The sequence below is a fragment of the Odocoileus virginianus genome, chromosome 15, assembly GCF_023699985.2.
Source record: "Odocoileus virginianus isolate 20LAN1187 ecotype Illinois chromosome 15, Ovbor_1.2, whole genome shotgun sequence".
NCBI lineage: Eukaryota > Metazoa > Chordata > Mammalia > Artiodactyla > Cervidae > Odocoileus > Odocoileus virginianus.
In genome coordinates, this window is record NC_069688.1 from 41,006,386 (window position 1) to 41,019,282 (window position 12,897).

General features: G+C 38.6%; 1 protein-coding gene across 2 annotated transcripts in view; it reads right to left on the reverse strand.

The window, feature by feature from the left end:
- The window catches only part of PKHD1L1 (PKHD1 like 1), a 166,512-nt gene that overhangs the window by 125,151 nt on the left and 28,464 nt on the right, over positions 1-12,897 (reverse strand). For both annotated transcript variants that reach the window (XM_020876376.2, XM_070477243.1), the window contains exons 10-15: positions 12,783-12,853; positions 11,319-11,429; positions 9,293-9,382; positions 5,431-5,699; positions 4,058-4,149; positions 169-328 (exon numbers count right to left, since the gene is read on the reverse strand). In XM_020876376.2, coding sequence (XP_020732035.2) covers positions 169-328; positions 4,058-4,149; positions 5,431-5,699; positions 9,293-9,382; positions 11,319-11,429; positions 12,783-12,853 — 793 coding nt within the window. The remainder of the gene's footprint in view (positions 1-168; positions 329-4,057; positions 4,150-5,430; positions 5,700-9,292; positions 9,383-11,318; positions 11,430-12,782; positions 12,854-12,897) is intronic.

The window sequence follows — 12,897 nt, forward strand, 5'->3', positions numbered from 1 at the left end:
TCAAATAACAGGCTCTTTATAATTACAGATATTCCAAGGTACAATTTAATAATTTCCCATGACTGCTTCCCTTTCAAACAGTATCTTACCTAGTACAGTTAATAACCAAATAGAGTTCTATCTTTGAACATTTGCTTTCTTTAAGGTGGATCTATAATCATGGCCAACCTGTACTTCCTGGACAACTGTTGATTGGGATTTGATGACCTGTTCTTCACTCACTGCATCTTCTGTTTGTTGTTCAGTGTAGACACTTTTATACTGGTACAGTCCAACATCCACAAAAGCACTTAGTCTGTACTCTTGTAGCAAGATTTCAATGTAATATCTGGAAAATAGAATAACTAAAGATTGGAACTTTTTCTCCAGAGCACTTATCATGAATTTTGCTTTCAATGAATAAAATTTCTACATGATACAATACAGCTGTCCGTTAAATGATTTATATTGTCCCGAAGTGGTGCTAGTGGTAAAGAACCGGCTTGCCTATGCAGGAGATGTAAGAGACGTGGGTTTGATCCCTGGGTCGGGAAGATCCCCTGGAGGAGGGCATGACAACCCACTCCAGTATTCTTGCCTGGAGAATCCCAAGGACAGAGGAGCCTGGTGGGCTATAGTCCAGAGGGTCGCAAAGAGTCAGACACGACTGAAGCGACTAGCACACATGCATTCCTCATTTTAACTATCAAAATACTTCACAGCAGTTTGCTAAAAGAAAATGAGTTGTGTAAGATATCTGCATTAGAGATAAAGAAAATGACTAATTCACTTAGTGTTGTCAATAAATATTTACTGAAAGAGATACTACCCTCTATCCTCAAGGAGCTGAAAACAATTACATTGTAGGTTATAACAAACTTCCTGACATAAAATACAGGGGACACGAGAGGTTAAAGTACTGTAATGTGTTTAGGAAAATGTCAGGTAGGCTCAGATATACCATCTATTTTGTATCTGAGTGGTTGTATGTGTCAGGGATGAAACTCTTACCCTAAGTTCCTTAAATATCATCTCTACTTGTAACTTGGGAAATAAAACACTGCCTCAGGAAACTTTTACTGATTAGACTGATGATAGCCCACCAACAAGCCAGATGAGAGTCACACCTTAAATCTGGAATTCTTGATTCCTGAGGTCCCCTGCCCATCATCCAACTGCCTATTCAGAATTAGCTGTTCACCCACCAGTTGTTACAGGTGAGTGCAAAGCTACTATTATGTGTGTGCTCAGTCGCTCAGTTGTGTCCGGCTCTTTGGGACCCCGTGGACTACGGCCCACCAGGCTCCTCTGTCCATGAGATTTCCCAGGCAAGAATACTGGAGTGGGTTTCCATTTTTCCCTCCAGGGGATCTTTCCTACCTAAGTCTCTATCAGGGTCACCATTGCTCCCATCCTTGAAGAGGCCAGCTAGGAGTTCCTTTAAATGGCCTCACATTATTCAGCAGATACTCTTGTATATGGAGATAAAGTGTCCGCGGTTCATGAAAGACTGTGAATGAAGTGCATTTTTTATCTCCCATCTGGCAAGGAGATGGGGCCCTGGTCATTTCCTCCACAGGACTGATACTGGAGGATTATGTCAGGCTTTTAGGTGCCCTGAGAACCTGTTTGCCGTCTCTGCCAAATCAAGGTGGGCATACTAACTAGGGAGCAGGACTTGGAGAACTGAAGTGAAGTGGAAGTCGCACAGTCGTGTCCTACTCTTTGTGAACCCGTGGACTATGGCAGTCCATGGAATTCTCCAGGCCAGAATACTGGAGTAGGTAGCCTTTTCCTTCTCCAGGGGATCTTCCCAACCCAGGGATTGAACTCAGGTCTCCTGTATTGTAGGTGGATTCTTTACCAGCTGAGCCACAAGGGAAGCCCGGACTCGGAGAAGAACCATTAAATTCTGTATCCTTATTGGCAGCTTAAATATATTTTAAGGCACTTTCTACATGCTAGCACTTCACAGACGTTACTCTATTTAATTGTCACAAAATCCTATAAATACATATATTATTGTTTGTTCACATGAATTACAGAAACTAAGAATTTTAAAGACTGAAAAATTATTTAAAAGTTAGTAACTGAGGTTGGATTCAAATAGAAAGGGGAGTGACCCAAGAGATATGCATGTAGAGGTAGGCTGTATTATTTGAGTAAAATGAACGGGCAAGACAAGTTATCTTCGAAGAGGTCCCAGGGACCACTGTGCAACAAACCAGCCATGTGGCCTCAATTTCAAAACTCACAGGCATCATTATTCCTGCCGATGTGTAAATTCCAAGCTAGTTTGCAGAAGCACAGATAACCAGGCGGCAGATGTATTACAAGCCACCTTCATGCAAGCTCTGTGCTCTTGTCAAGCAGGTGAATTGAACTCATTTTCCAAGGTCAAAGCAAAGCCTGAAGGTGTATTGACACTGAATAGCAATAGAAATTAACAAGGTACTCCATTTACTCTGAATTGGCCTGGCGATCTTGGTTAAAGAAGAAAAGGCTTAAGTGTATAAAGCAGTGATCGTAGAAGGGGGAAGAGAAAAAGAATGGAATGCTTATTATTCCATGTGAGAACATTCAGTGTAGTTTCTCTCAGGTACCATTGATGCCAACCCTCTCTGACCAACTCCATGATGCTTCCTAAGAGCATAATCTAATCAATATCTGAAAAGGTGATGTGCTGGACTGATAAACAAAACTCTGCCCACCAGGAAGCAAAGTCCAGGATGTCCCTGGTGGTCCCATGGTTTAGAATCCACCTGCCAAAGCAGAGGACACAGGTTCGATCCCTGGTCCTGGAACATCCCACATACCTCAGGGTAACTAAGCCCATGTGCCACAACTACCAATGCCACACTCCGTAGAGCCTGAGAGCTTCAACTACTGAAGCCTGTGTGTCTCGAGCCCGTGCTCTGCCACAAGAGAAGTCAACGCAACGAAAAACCTGAGCACCCTGACGAAGAGAGCCCCTGTCTGCTGCAACTAGAGAAAGCCTGAGGGCAGCAATAAGGACCCAGTGCAGCCAAAAATAAATTAAAAAAAAAAAAGGAGTGAAGTCTGTCTTCACCCACTGAGTCTAAGTCTAGCCTTTTGCTTTAGTCACTGAGATATTAGCAAATGTGACAATAAGCAGAGTTTGAAAAGCCCCTGTGCATTAGGAATTGCCCTCTTGACTGCTGCGACACTGCAACAGCCTGTCATGACAGACCTTGTGGCTTGAGATATCCTAGATACCTCAGTTCCTGCCAGGCCAGCCGAGACTCCAGATATGTGAACAAGGCAATCCTGGACCATTAATCACCAACTAACATAGCCAGGATCAAAAGAACTATCTAGATAATCACAAAATTGGGTTGCTTCAAGCTACTAAATCTGGGGGAATGGTTTCTTATGCAGCAAAACCTAACAAATACAAATGGTAAATGGAAGGTAATTTACATGAACCTCTTGATGTTCTCCATGTAACAGCTATTTTGCATATATCACATTTTTTACCTCCCTATTTTCTAGGAATCCTGAAGGGCTTTTTGAATGGGATTATTAGCTATTTGAATAATATCGTCATTTTCTCTCTGAAATTGGACTTTTCAGCACTAAAAAATGTACCACTTAAGGGCAGGGAGTATGTTTCAATATCTTTAGTTAAATTTCCAGTACTTGGCCCAGGGTCTGAAATAAATCATGAGAATATTAAATATATATTAACTGTGGCACGAATCAATGTGGTTTTGTGGTTTTTCTCCAGCAACAGAGAAAATAGGAGCAGAGAACTTGATGGCTGGATTGACTGAAAGGTCCTAGTAAGAAACTGAAGCAGGATTGAGTAAATTTCACAAAATTATAATTTCTATAACAGGAATAATTTAGATTTCAAATTTCCCTAGTTAGCTGAATGTCAGTATTCTTGAGAATATAGGAACAAAATGTAACAAAATTATGGAGAATGGCAAATTACAAATTGAACCAATAAATTAATATCACTTCCACCAACAAAACAAGTTGAAAATATTTTTATATATAAACTCTTGGTTTTTAAATATCACACAATAGTTTAAAGAAAAGAAAAAAATCTTACTCTTTTCCTTCTTGAAGATGAATATCATCTGACCTCTGTGTTGGGCTGGAAAAATAATTGTTGGCATTGGAAGAATGATAGGCAATCCTCACCTTATTCCAAAAAGACAGAGAAAGAGATGGGGGAAGAGAGACAGAAAAGAACTTACTAATAAACCTTTTCAGCATTTATTTATCATTTATTATTTCTCTCAGCCTTAGACCTTTTATGAACAGAAAAACATGAAAATACTTCATATTTTTCTTCTAATATATTATTCATTATGAAAAGGATCTTAAAAAATTATCAAAGCTCACTTCACTCCTTGCAACCTTAATGAACATCAACCACACTATTCCATGAACACACACAGATCATAGCTTTTCCACAATTAGAACTGCAAATGGGAAATTTAAAGATCCATACTGGGAGGAAGATTGTTTATTGTTAAATAAAATATTCTTTTTTTCTGCAGAGAACTTTGAGGGACTTAATCCAAATGAGATCATTAAAAAGAGATCTGAAAGATGCCAAAGATCACTAAATGGGTCTGCATTCTACAAAGAGAAGACTTTGGGCTTCCCAACAGAAATGACTATACTGTCTTTAAAAGAAGGAAGCTGAAAAACTACTGCAAAATTGGAATTCATGTGTTACAGGCAGGAATTTAAACTTGTTCATCCAGTCTGGGAGACAACCTTGCCATATATGTAGTGAGTGGATATTCTTTTGATATGATCTATTAATTTCACATTTGTGAAATGGTCCTAAAGAAATAACATAGAACATGTAATAATGTAATGAACACAAATGTTCAACAGAGTATTATTTGTGATCATAGAATCTCAGAAGTTAAAAACATACCAGTATGGGGAAAGTTACTTAAGTTTAGTAACTCATGCAATAACACACTATTTAGTCATCAACATTACATCATAAAAGCTATTTAATAATATGTGAAAAGACTAATACATGACAAAAATGACTATAAAGTTGGATGCATGATCCATTTATGTAAAAAATAAAATATTGACAAAAGGAGATAAAACACTTTAATCTCATGACCAAGTAACAGTGAAAAAGATCACTATTTGTACTCCTCTCCAAATTTCCTATGAGTGATTATAATTCTTTCAGTATAAAAATAATCTTCAATTTTAAAGGAAATGTATACTTTTTCTTAGGAAAAATTTAGGTATGGAAAAACATTTTCTTTTAAGCATTAGGTTTTCTATAATGACTTTATGGCTCATATCACATGTGTTAAAATAGCCAAGTACCCACCACATAAATTCCTTAGTATATTCATTGGTTTTAGTGTAGCATAAATGGGACATATATAAAGGTTATCATATTTTTCTATAACATCAAGGGGTATGCTGTGGCTTCCCTACCTTATCTACTGGAAGTCCAGTCTGGCTGAAATAAATAGCGTAACGGTCATCACCTTTGATGTAGAATCTATAAACGTCAGATTCTGGAGCCACCAAAAATCCACTGAAACGTGCAACAAATGTGTCTTGTTCCGTGGGCCAAACATAGGAAGCTGAATCTGCCCAGCTGGCACCCATGTACCCTGGAGTTTTTTCACTATATTCGAGAATCTCTTCAAGACGTACTGGCCGGCTATTATTCCACACCTCAAGCTTTAGACCTCTCCCTCCTGAACATAATAAAAGAAGGCTTTCATCAGAATTTTGATGCAGTATCTCAATAACTTTTACTTGTGTAGTGCTTATAGATATTCTATTTTTATTCACATTTTTAGAGTATATATATAAACAAAACAATTATATATATCTCTAGATGTACCCAGAGGACAGAATGCTATTAAGACAGTCTACAATTTATTTATTATTTCATATATCTAAACCTCTGATTCTACATTATATAAAATGAGTATGATATTATGACTTGCGTGACTGCTATGGGGATTATATATTTTATATATATATATATGGTGATGGTGAAGTCACTCAGTCGTGTCTGACTCTCGGTGACCCCATGGACTGCAGCCTATCAGGCTCCTCCGTCCATGGGATTTTCCAGGCGAAAGTACTGGAGTAGGGTGCCATTGCCTTCTCCAGAGGATGTTCCTGACCCAGGGATCGATCCCGGGTCTCCCACATTGTAGGCACAGATGCTTTACCATCTGAGCCACCAGGAAAGTCCTATATATATATATATATATATAGAATATATATATAATATATAAATATATATATATATATGCACACATATATGTAAAGTACCTGGTACATAGTGAATGCCTTACATAAGATAGTATTAATATCATTATTATTTTCGATAAGACTGATGTTGCTTTATGTAGTCAACACTCAAAACTTCAAGATTCAGACTATTTGATTACAAAACATTCACCCTGATTATTATCTCTAATAAAAGTTACTCAATTAATGGCTCAATGAACACACACTGTTTGCCTTAGGTTTCTGCTAATACTTTTCTTCTTTTTAACACCACTCTGTGCTATAGGATTTCATCTCCTTCTTGGACAGAATCAGAGAGAGAACATTCTCATTTAAAGTAAACTTACACTTGCCAGATTGAGGGCAAGAGGAGAAGCGGGCGACAGAGGATGAGCTAGTTGGATGGCATCCTTGACTCAATGGACATGAGTTTGAGCAAATTCAGGGAGATAGTGAAGGACAGGAAAGTCCTTCCTTTCCTGCCTGGCCTGCTGCAGTTCATGGGGTCACAAAGAGTCGGACACGACTTAGAGACTGAACAACACTTGCCAGTGTTATTTTTTCCTAATTACAGTGGAGCCATCTCATTTTTTATTTTTATTCCTTAAAATACAACAACAATCAGGTGCAGGCTTCCTCCAGCAGCTTAGGCTTGGCTGGAATGCTGAATCTGGAAAATAACGACTGCAACTCTTCTCCTGAGTTTGGTTAGAGAAAGCTTGAGCACGTCAACCTTTTTAAGCAACAGCAAGCTCTGGTATACATAACATTTTTTAAAGTAATCAATTATAAATATCAAAATTCTCCTCTTAAACTGGTCATTTTAAAACTATTCAAGAGCTTTCCTTGTGGCTCAGTGGTAAAGAATCTGCCTGCCAACTCAGGAGACACGGGTTGGATCCCTGATCCAGGATGATCCCACAAGCTGAGAGCAACAGCCCGGGATCCATAACTATTGAGCCCGTGCGCTACAGCCGGGGAGTCATGACTCCTGACAGCACGTGCCACAACTCCGGGAGGTTACGTGCCCTAGATCCCGTGCTCTGCAACAAGAGGAGCCGCCAAAATGAGAAGCCTGTGCACTGCAACTAGAGAGCCACAGTGTGGAAGGAAATGGCAACCCATTCCGGTGTTCTTGCCTGGAAAATCCCATGGACAGAAGAGCCTGGTGGGCTGCAGCTCATGGGGCCTCAAAGAATTGGACATGACTGAGTGACTAAACCACCACCACCTGCTCGCCACAACTAGAGACAAGCCTGTACAGCAGTGAAGATCCAACATGGCCATAAATAAATAAAAAAAAATCATCTTTTAAAATATCATTCAAAACAAAGACATTTAAAAGGTTAATAAACTGAATTTATTTGGCTTCAAACACCAACCAATGACACAATTATAAACCGATTTCACTGGGTGCACAAGATGAGACCCAAAATCCACGTGCACACATGCACAGCATCACGGGGGTCTAGTTTCAGACCTCAAAGCCCTCAGCTGCAGTTTCAATGGCCATAGGTGAAAAATCTGAAAAGACTTCCAAGTTCCAATTCTCCCATTCCCTGTGATCACACCTAAATCATTCTAGATAAGGATTTAACCTCTGCTATTTGAGAAGAAATAAAGAGCCTCTGATGAAAGTGAAAGAGGAGAGTGAAAAAGTTGGCTTAAAACTCAACATTCAGAAAATTAAGATCATGCCATCTGGTCCCATCACTTCATGGCAAATAGATGGGGCGACAATGGAACCAGTGAGAGACTTTATTATCTTGTGCTCCAAAATCACTGCAGATGGTGACTGCTGCCATGAAATTAAACGACACTTGCTCCTAGGATGATAAGCTATGACCAACCTAGACAGCATATTAAAAAGCAGAAACATTACTTTGCCCACAAAGGTCCGTCTAGTCAAAGCTATGGTTTTTCCAGTAGTCATGTATAGATGTGAGAGTTGGACTGTAAAGAAAGCTGAGCGCAGAAGAATTGATGCTTTTGAACTGTGGTGTTGGAGAAGACTCTTGAGAGTCCCTCGAACTGCAAGGAGAAAAACCAGTCCATTAAAGGAAATCAGTCCAGGATATTCATTGGAAGGACTGATGCTGAAGCTGAAACTCCAATATTTTGGCCACCTGATGCAAAGAACCGATTCCTTGGAAAAGACCCGGATGCTGGGAAAGATTGAAGGCAGGAGGAGAGGATGACAGAGGATGAGATGGTTGGATGACATCACTGACTTGAAGGACATGAGTTTTGAGCAAGCTCCAGGAGTTGGTGACGGACAGGGAAGCCTGGAGTGCTGCGGTCCATAGGGTCGCAAAGAGTCAGACACGACTGAGCAACTGAACTGAACTGATTTATTTTTTAACTAGGAAAAAAGCATTTAAAATGTTTCCATTAGCCTGTACCAACATTTAGTAACAATCATTTGATTTGAAATAAAAATACCTTCATACTCTATCAATAGAGCTTTCACATAGTGTCTGAGAAATTTAGGCCAGGTTTACCTCCACTCGTATAGCCTTAATTCAACTAATTTAATAGAAATATTTTCTAATCCAGAAATAAAAGAAAAACTAGGAAGAAATTTATCATTCTCACTACAAATTGTAAAAAGCTCAGATAGTATTTTTTCTTACTATGTTATGGGCTGAATGTTTGGGTCCCCTCAAAACTAAAATGTTGAAACCTAATGAAACCTAATGCCCAGTCTGATGGTATTAGGAGGTGTGACCTGTGGGGAGTGTTCAGACGACGGGAGTAGAGCCCTCACAAATGGGATTCGTGCCCTTATGAGAGACCCCACAGAGCCCCCCTAGCCCTGTGAACGCCTAATCTATGAGGAACAGATTCTCATCAGATACCTAATCTGCCAGTGCCATGATCCTGGATCCTAGCCTCCAGAATCTTGAGAAATCAAAGGTGTTTATAAGCTACTCAGTCTATGATATTTTGTTACAGCAGCCTGAACAGACTAAGACACTACAGATAGGTCACTAATATTCCTCTTATGCAAATATAGAAATGGTCTTTCTCTCCAACGGTGACTTACCTGGATATATAGTTCTGAGAATATCAGGTTTAGGGGGTGTCTTGCAACATATGCTATTTTCTGTGACATTCAAAATACGGCAGGCTTGACCTACAGAGAAGCAAGGGCAGAGCCATTACTACAGAGCTTCAGAATGCAAATCACACCAGCCTAAGTTGGAGTGCTTTTTCAATGAGAACCAGGATGCACAAGCAAGAGGCAAAGCTGAAGGGTCTCCATTTCCTTTACATGTTCTCCATCAGAGCTTATCACTCATTAATTGTGCTTTAGTTGCACATTAGTTGTACTTCCACAAGGCAACATCTTGCTGGCAAAATCTCACAAATCTGAGTTAGAATATTTCATAATTTCTGAGAAACAAAAGTTTATTAAAATGATGTCACTGTAAACTATTTTATCTGGGTCCAAAGTGAAGCCTTATATGTTTTGTTCCCTGGATAAAAGTTTCTGAATAAATCAGTGATGTTTAAAATTTACAAAAGTAGATGATTCCAGTCTTCTTAGGATAATAGTGGTTTTGTTCAAGTTTTTTAAATAAAAACAAAAAGGATAATAATTTTAAAGTAAATTTATAATAATTTATTTCACAGACAGATGGAAACCAAAACAGACAAGGTTTTAAATAAGAATGATTATCGTAATACATAAGTACAATTAGACTTGAGTAAGAGTTTATGTTTTAGACTCCCAAGTGCTCCTCACAGTGCTTCATGAAAGGTCAACCCTCATTAACTATTTACTGACATGGAAATAATCCATGAATACAGAAGTAAGGGAAATGGAGGAAAGTATCTTTGCCAAGTTTTGTTTGGTGGCCTGGAAAATGTACACTTCAATACAACCTTTCACTATTTGAATGCTTTGTGGATGCAAGATCACTGAACTGTAAAACAGTATATTTTAACAATATTTTAAACCAACTTAACTCATTTTTGTTGGAGCAAAGGAAAGATACAAAAACCAATCATTTTCAAGAAATTATTGAGGATTCAAAATCTCAAATCTGGCTGCATTTTAATGGCAAAGAAATGCTATAAAAAAACTTAACATGTAATCTTTGTATATCAGCTATATCATAATGTCAGATGTAAAACACAAATTCAAAATTGTTTATGTTCCTGTTTTTAATATTTAAAAGGTAGTAAAACAGTATAACATATTATATGAAATGTTAAAATCTTTTGGCCTATGCAGCTGGCCAGGAAGAATTCACAGGATAGGAAAGATGTCCTATGAATGCTACACAAGGTTGCTTTCTGTGAATTTCTTTTCTTGAAATCTCATTTTGGCTAGCTCATCAGAGATTCCTTAAAAGTAGAAATCACCTGAGCAGAAGGCTCGATCAGAAAAATTACATGCCAGGTACTTGGACAGACGTCCTGTCCTTTGTCCATAAAGGTAGGTAAGGTCATTTTAACTCAGTGAGAAGATCCCCATTATACATTCATTCCCAACTTCCCATTTGAGCTGCCTAGCTCCCTACCTTTGAGCAGATCTGGACCAGACATATGAAAGTGATGCACAACCAGAGAATCAAGTCCAATGTACATTTGTAATTCAAATAATGCTCTTTCTAAGGCCAATACAATCTGTAATTACTGATGTCCAGACAATGCAGAGTATATGACAAAGGGATGAGGAGTCTCCCGAAATGCCACTTTAAATTCCCCTGTAATTATCTAACCCATTAAGAAATAGTAACATTTCAGAGAGGTAATCTGAAAGTCTATTAAATAGAGGTTATGTGTGTCTTTGGCGTGGCGAGCAATTTGTTGATGGCAGCCATGATGCTGCTGTGCAACGCCCTTTGGTGCTGACCTCAGAGCCCAAACCCTGGTCACATGAGGCTGCCAGGAGCAGTCCTCACTGGAAAATTGCAGTGGGAAAAGCATCAAGCTCCAGGACCAAATGCCCATCTGGAAATACCAGTTCATAATTTAAGACATTAATTGAGCACAACTACTATTTTTCACAGGAATAATTAAAGGAAGTATTCATTCTTTTATTAAAAGATCATGAAAAATACCTCCAACTAAAACTCGGACTGGGAAATCTGTCTGATCAAAGAACCGTCCACTGATCGTTAGCAAGGTGCCGCCTTGAGTGCTTCCTTGTGAAGGTGAAATCCTAGTGATCTCTGGCATGGGGAGGGGAAGGACAAGAAATAAAATGTTATGAATATTCCACATAAATGTAAAGATTGGTCTTTTATAAGTTTTCCAAATTACCTAGCCGTAGCAAATAACATAGCAAACGTACTGGATTACCGAAGGAATGAAGCAGGTGTTTCATTCTTTTGTCTCTGATGCAGTCTTGCAAATAAGACAATAAACATGGCTTCACACATACCTGCATCTCCTGGGGACCAAGGGTTAGTGGTAACTGGTACCAAACAGACACTGGTAATGGAAGGATCCAGAGAACAAGGAAAACCTGGGCTGAGCATAGATGTTTGTTTCCAAAAGAAAACAGGAAGGCAAGAGAACAACCTCTTCTCTATGCTCTTTAAAAACGAAATCTTTCTTTTATTTACGGACCAACATCTTAAATTTTTCTCACATACTAATACATTAACTATGATTGGAATGCTTGCAGCTTTGTATATGAGTCTTACGTATACCAGTAAAATAGACCAGTAATGATACATGGTACATTCTTTTAAACATTTACTCTTATTAGTTCACTCTATCAAATGAACTGTTTTTTTTTCCATAGGAGTTTCACATTAAATAAAATAGACTTCTGTAGCCTAGACAGTAAAGAATATGCCTGCAATGCAGGAGACCTGGGTTCCATCCTTGGGTCGGTAAGACCCTTTGGAGAAGGGAATAGCAACCCACTCTGGTATTCTTGCCTGGAGAATCCCATAGACAGAGGAGACTGGCAGGCTACAGTCCATGGGGTTACAAAGAGTCGGACACGACCAATACTTTCACACTAAGTTTCACAGTAAGTTTCCAGAAAAAGCCAGGATAGATCATATTTGATTGATTCCAAGACACACATTTTTTTCATTTTTGAACATCTTTCATGTCTGAATCACCCCAGGCCTGGCACTGAGATCTCTTTAAATTGAAATAAATTATGATCTCCTTGAGGAATCTTTTGGACCACACTGAGAGCATAAATCTCCAAGAGTGCTGGTTTGTGGGTTTAAATTGACAGCAGAGATTTTTTTTTTCCTTCCTTGATCAACATCCCAAGTTGAGATGCTTAAGTTTCCCTGCTGTCTCTCTTAGTGAGATAAGTTTATTTCTCAATCAACCTGACACCAGAAATGTAATTTTTGGCTACAGATCTTGGCTTTTTGTAGATCCTGGCTTAATGTCAGGGCTTCCTACTGCACTCCTTATCTTGGGTGTTTTTTTGTTCTTAGAACAACATAAAATAATATAGCATACTTTACAATCATTGTTGTACTTGATTTGATGAAATAAAGTATATGCACTTCTCTTCCCCTGCCTTCCCCTCATACAGAAAGGTCACATACCTGCATATGTTTGAAACATTGAAATTTTATTGAGAGAAGAAACAAAATATGCCATTTTTTCTGGTAAGCTCCTGTTTAAAAAAAAAAGTAAAAATTCTTGTTTTAAAAAATGACC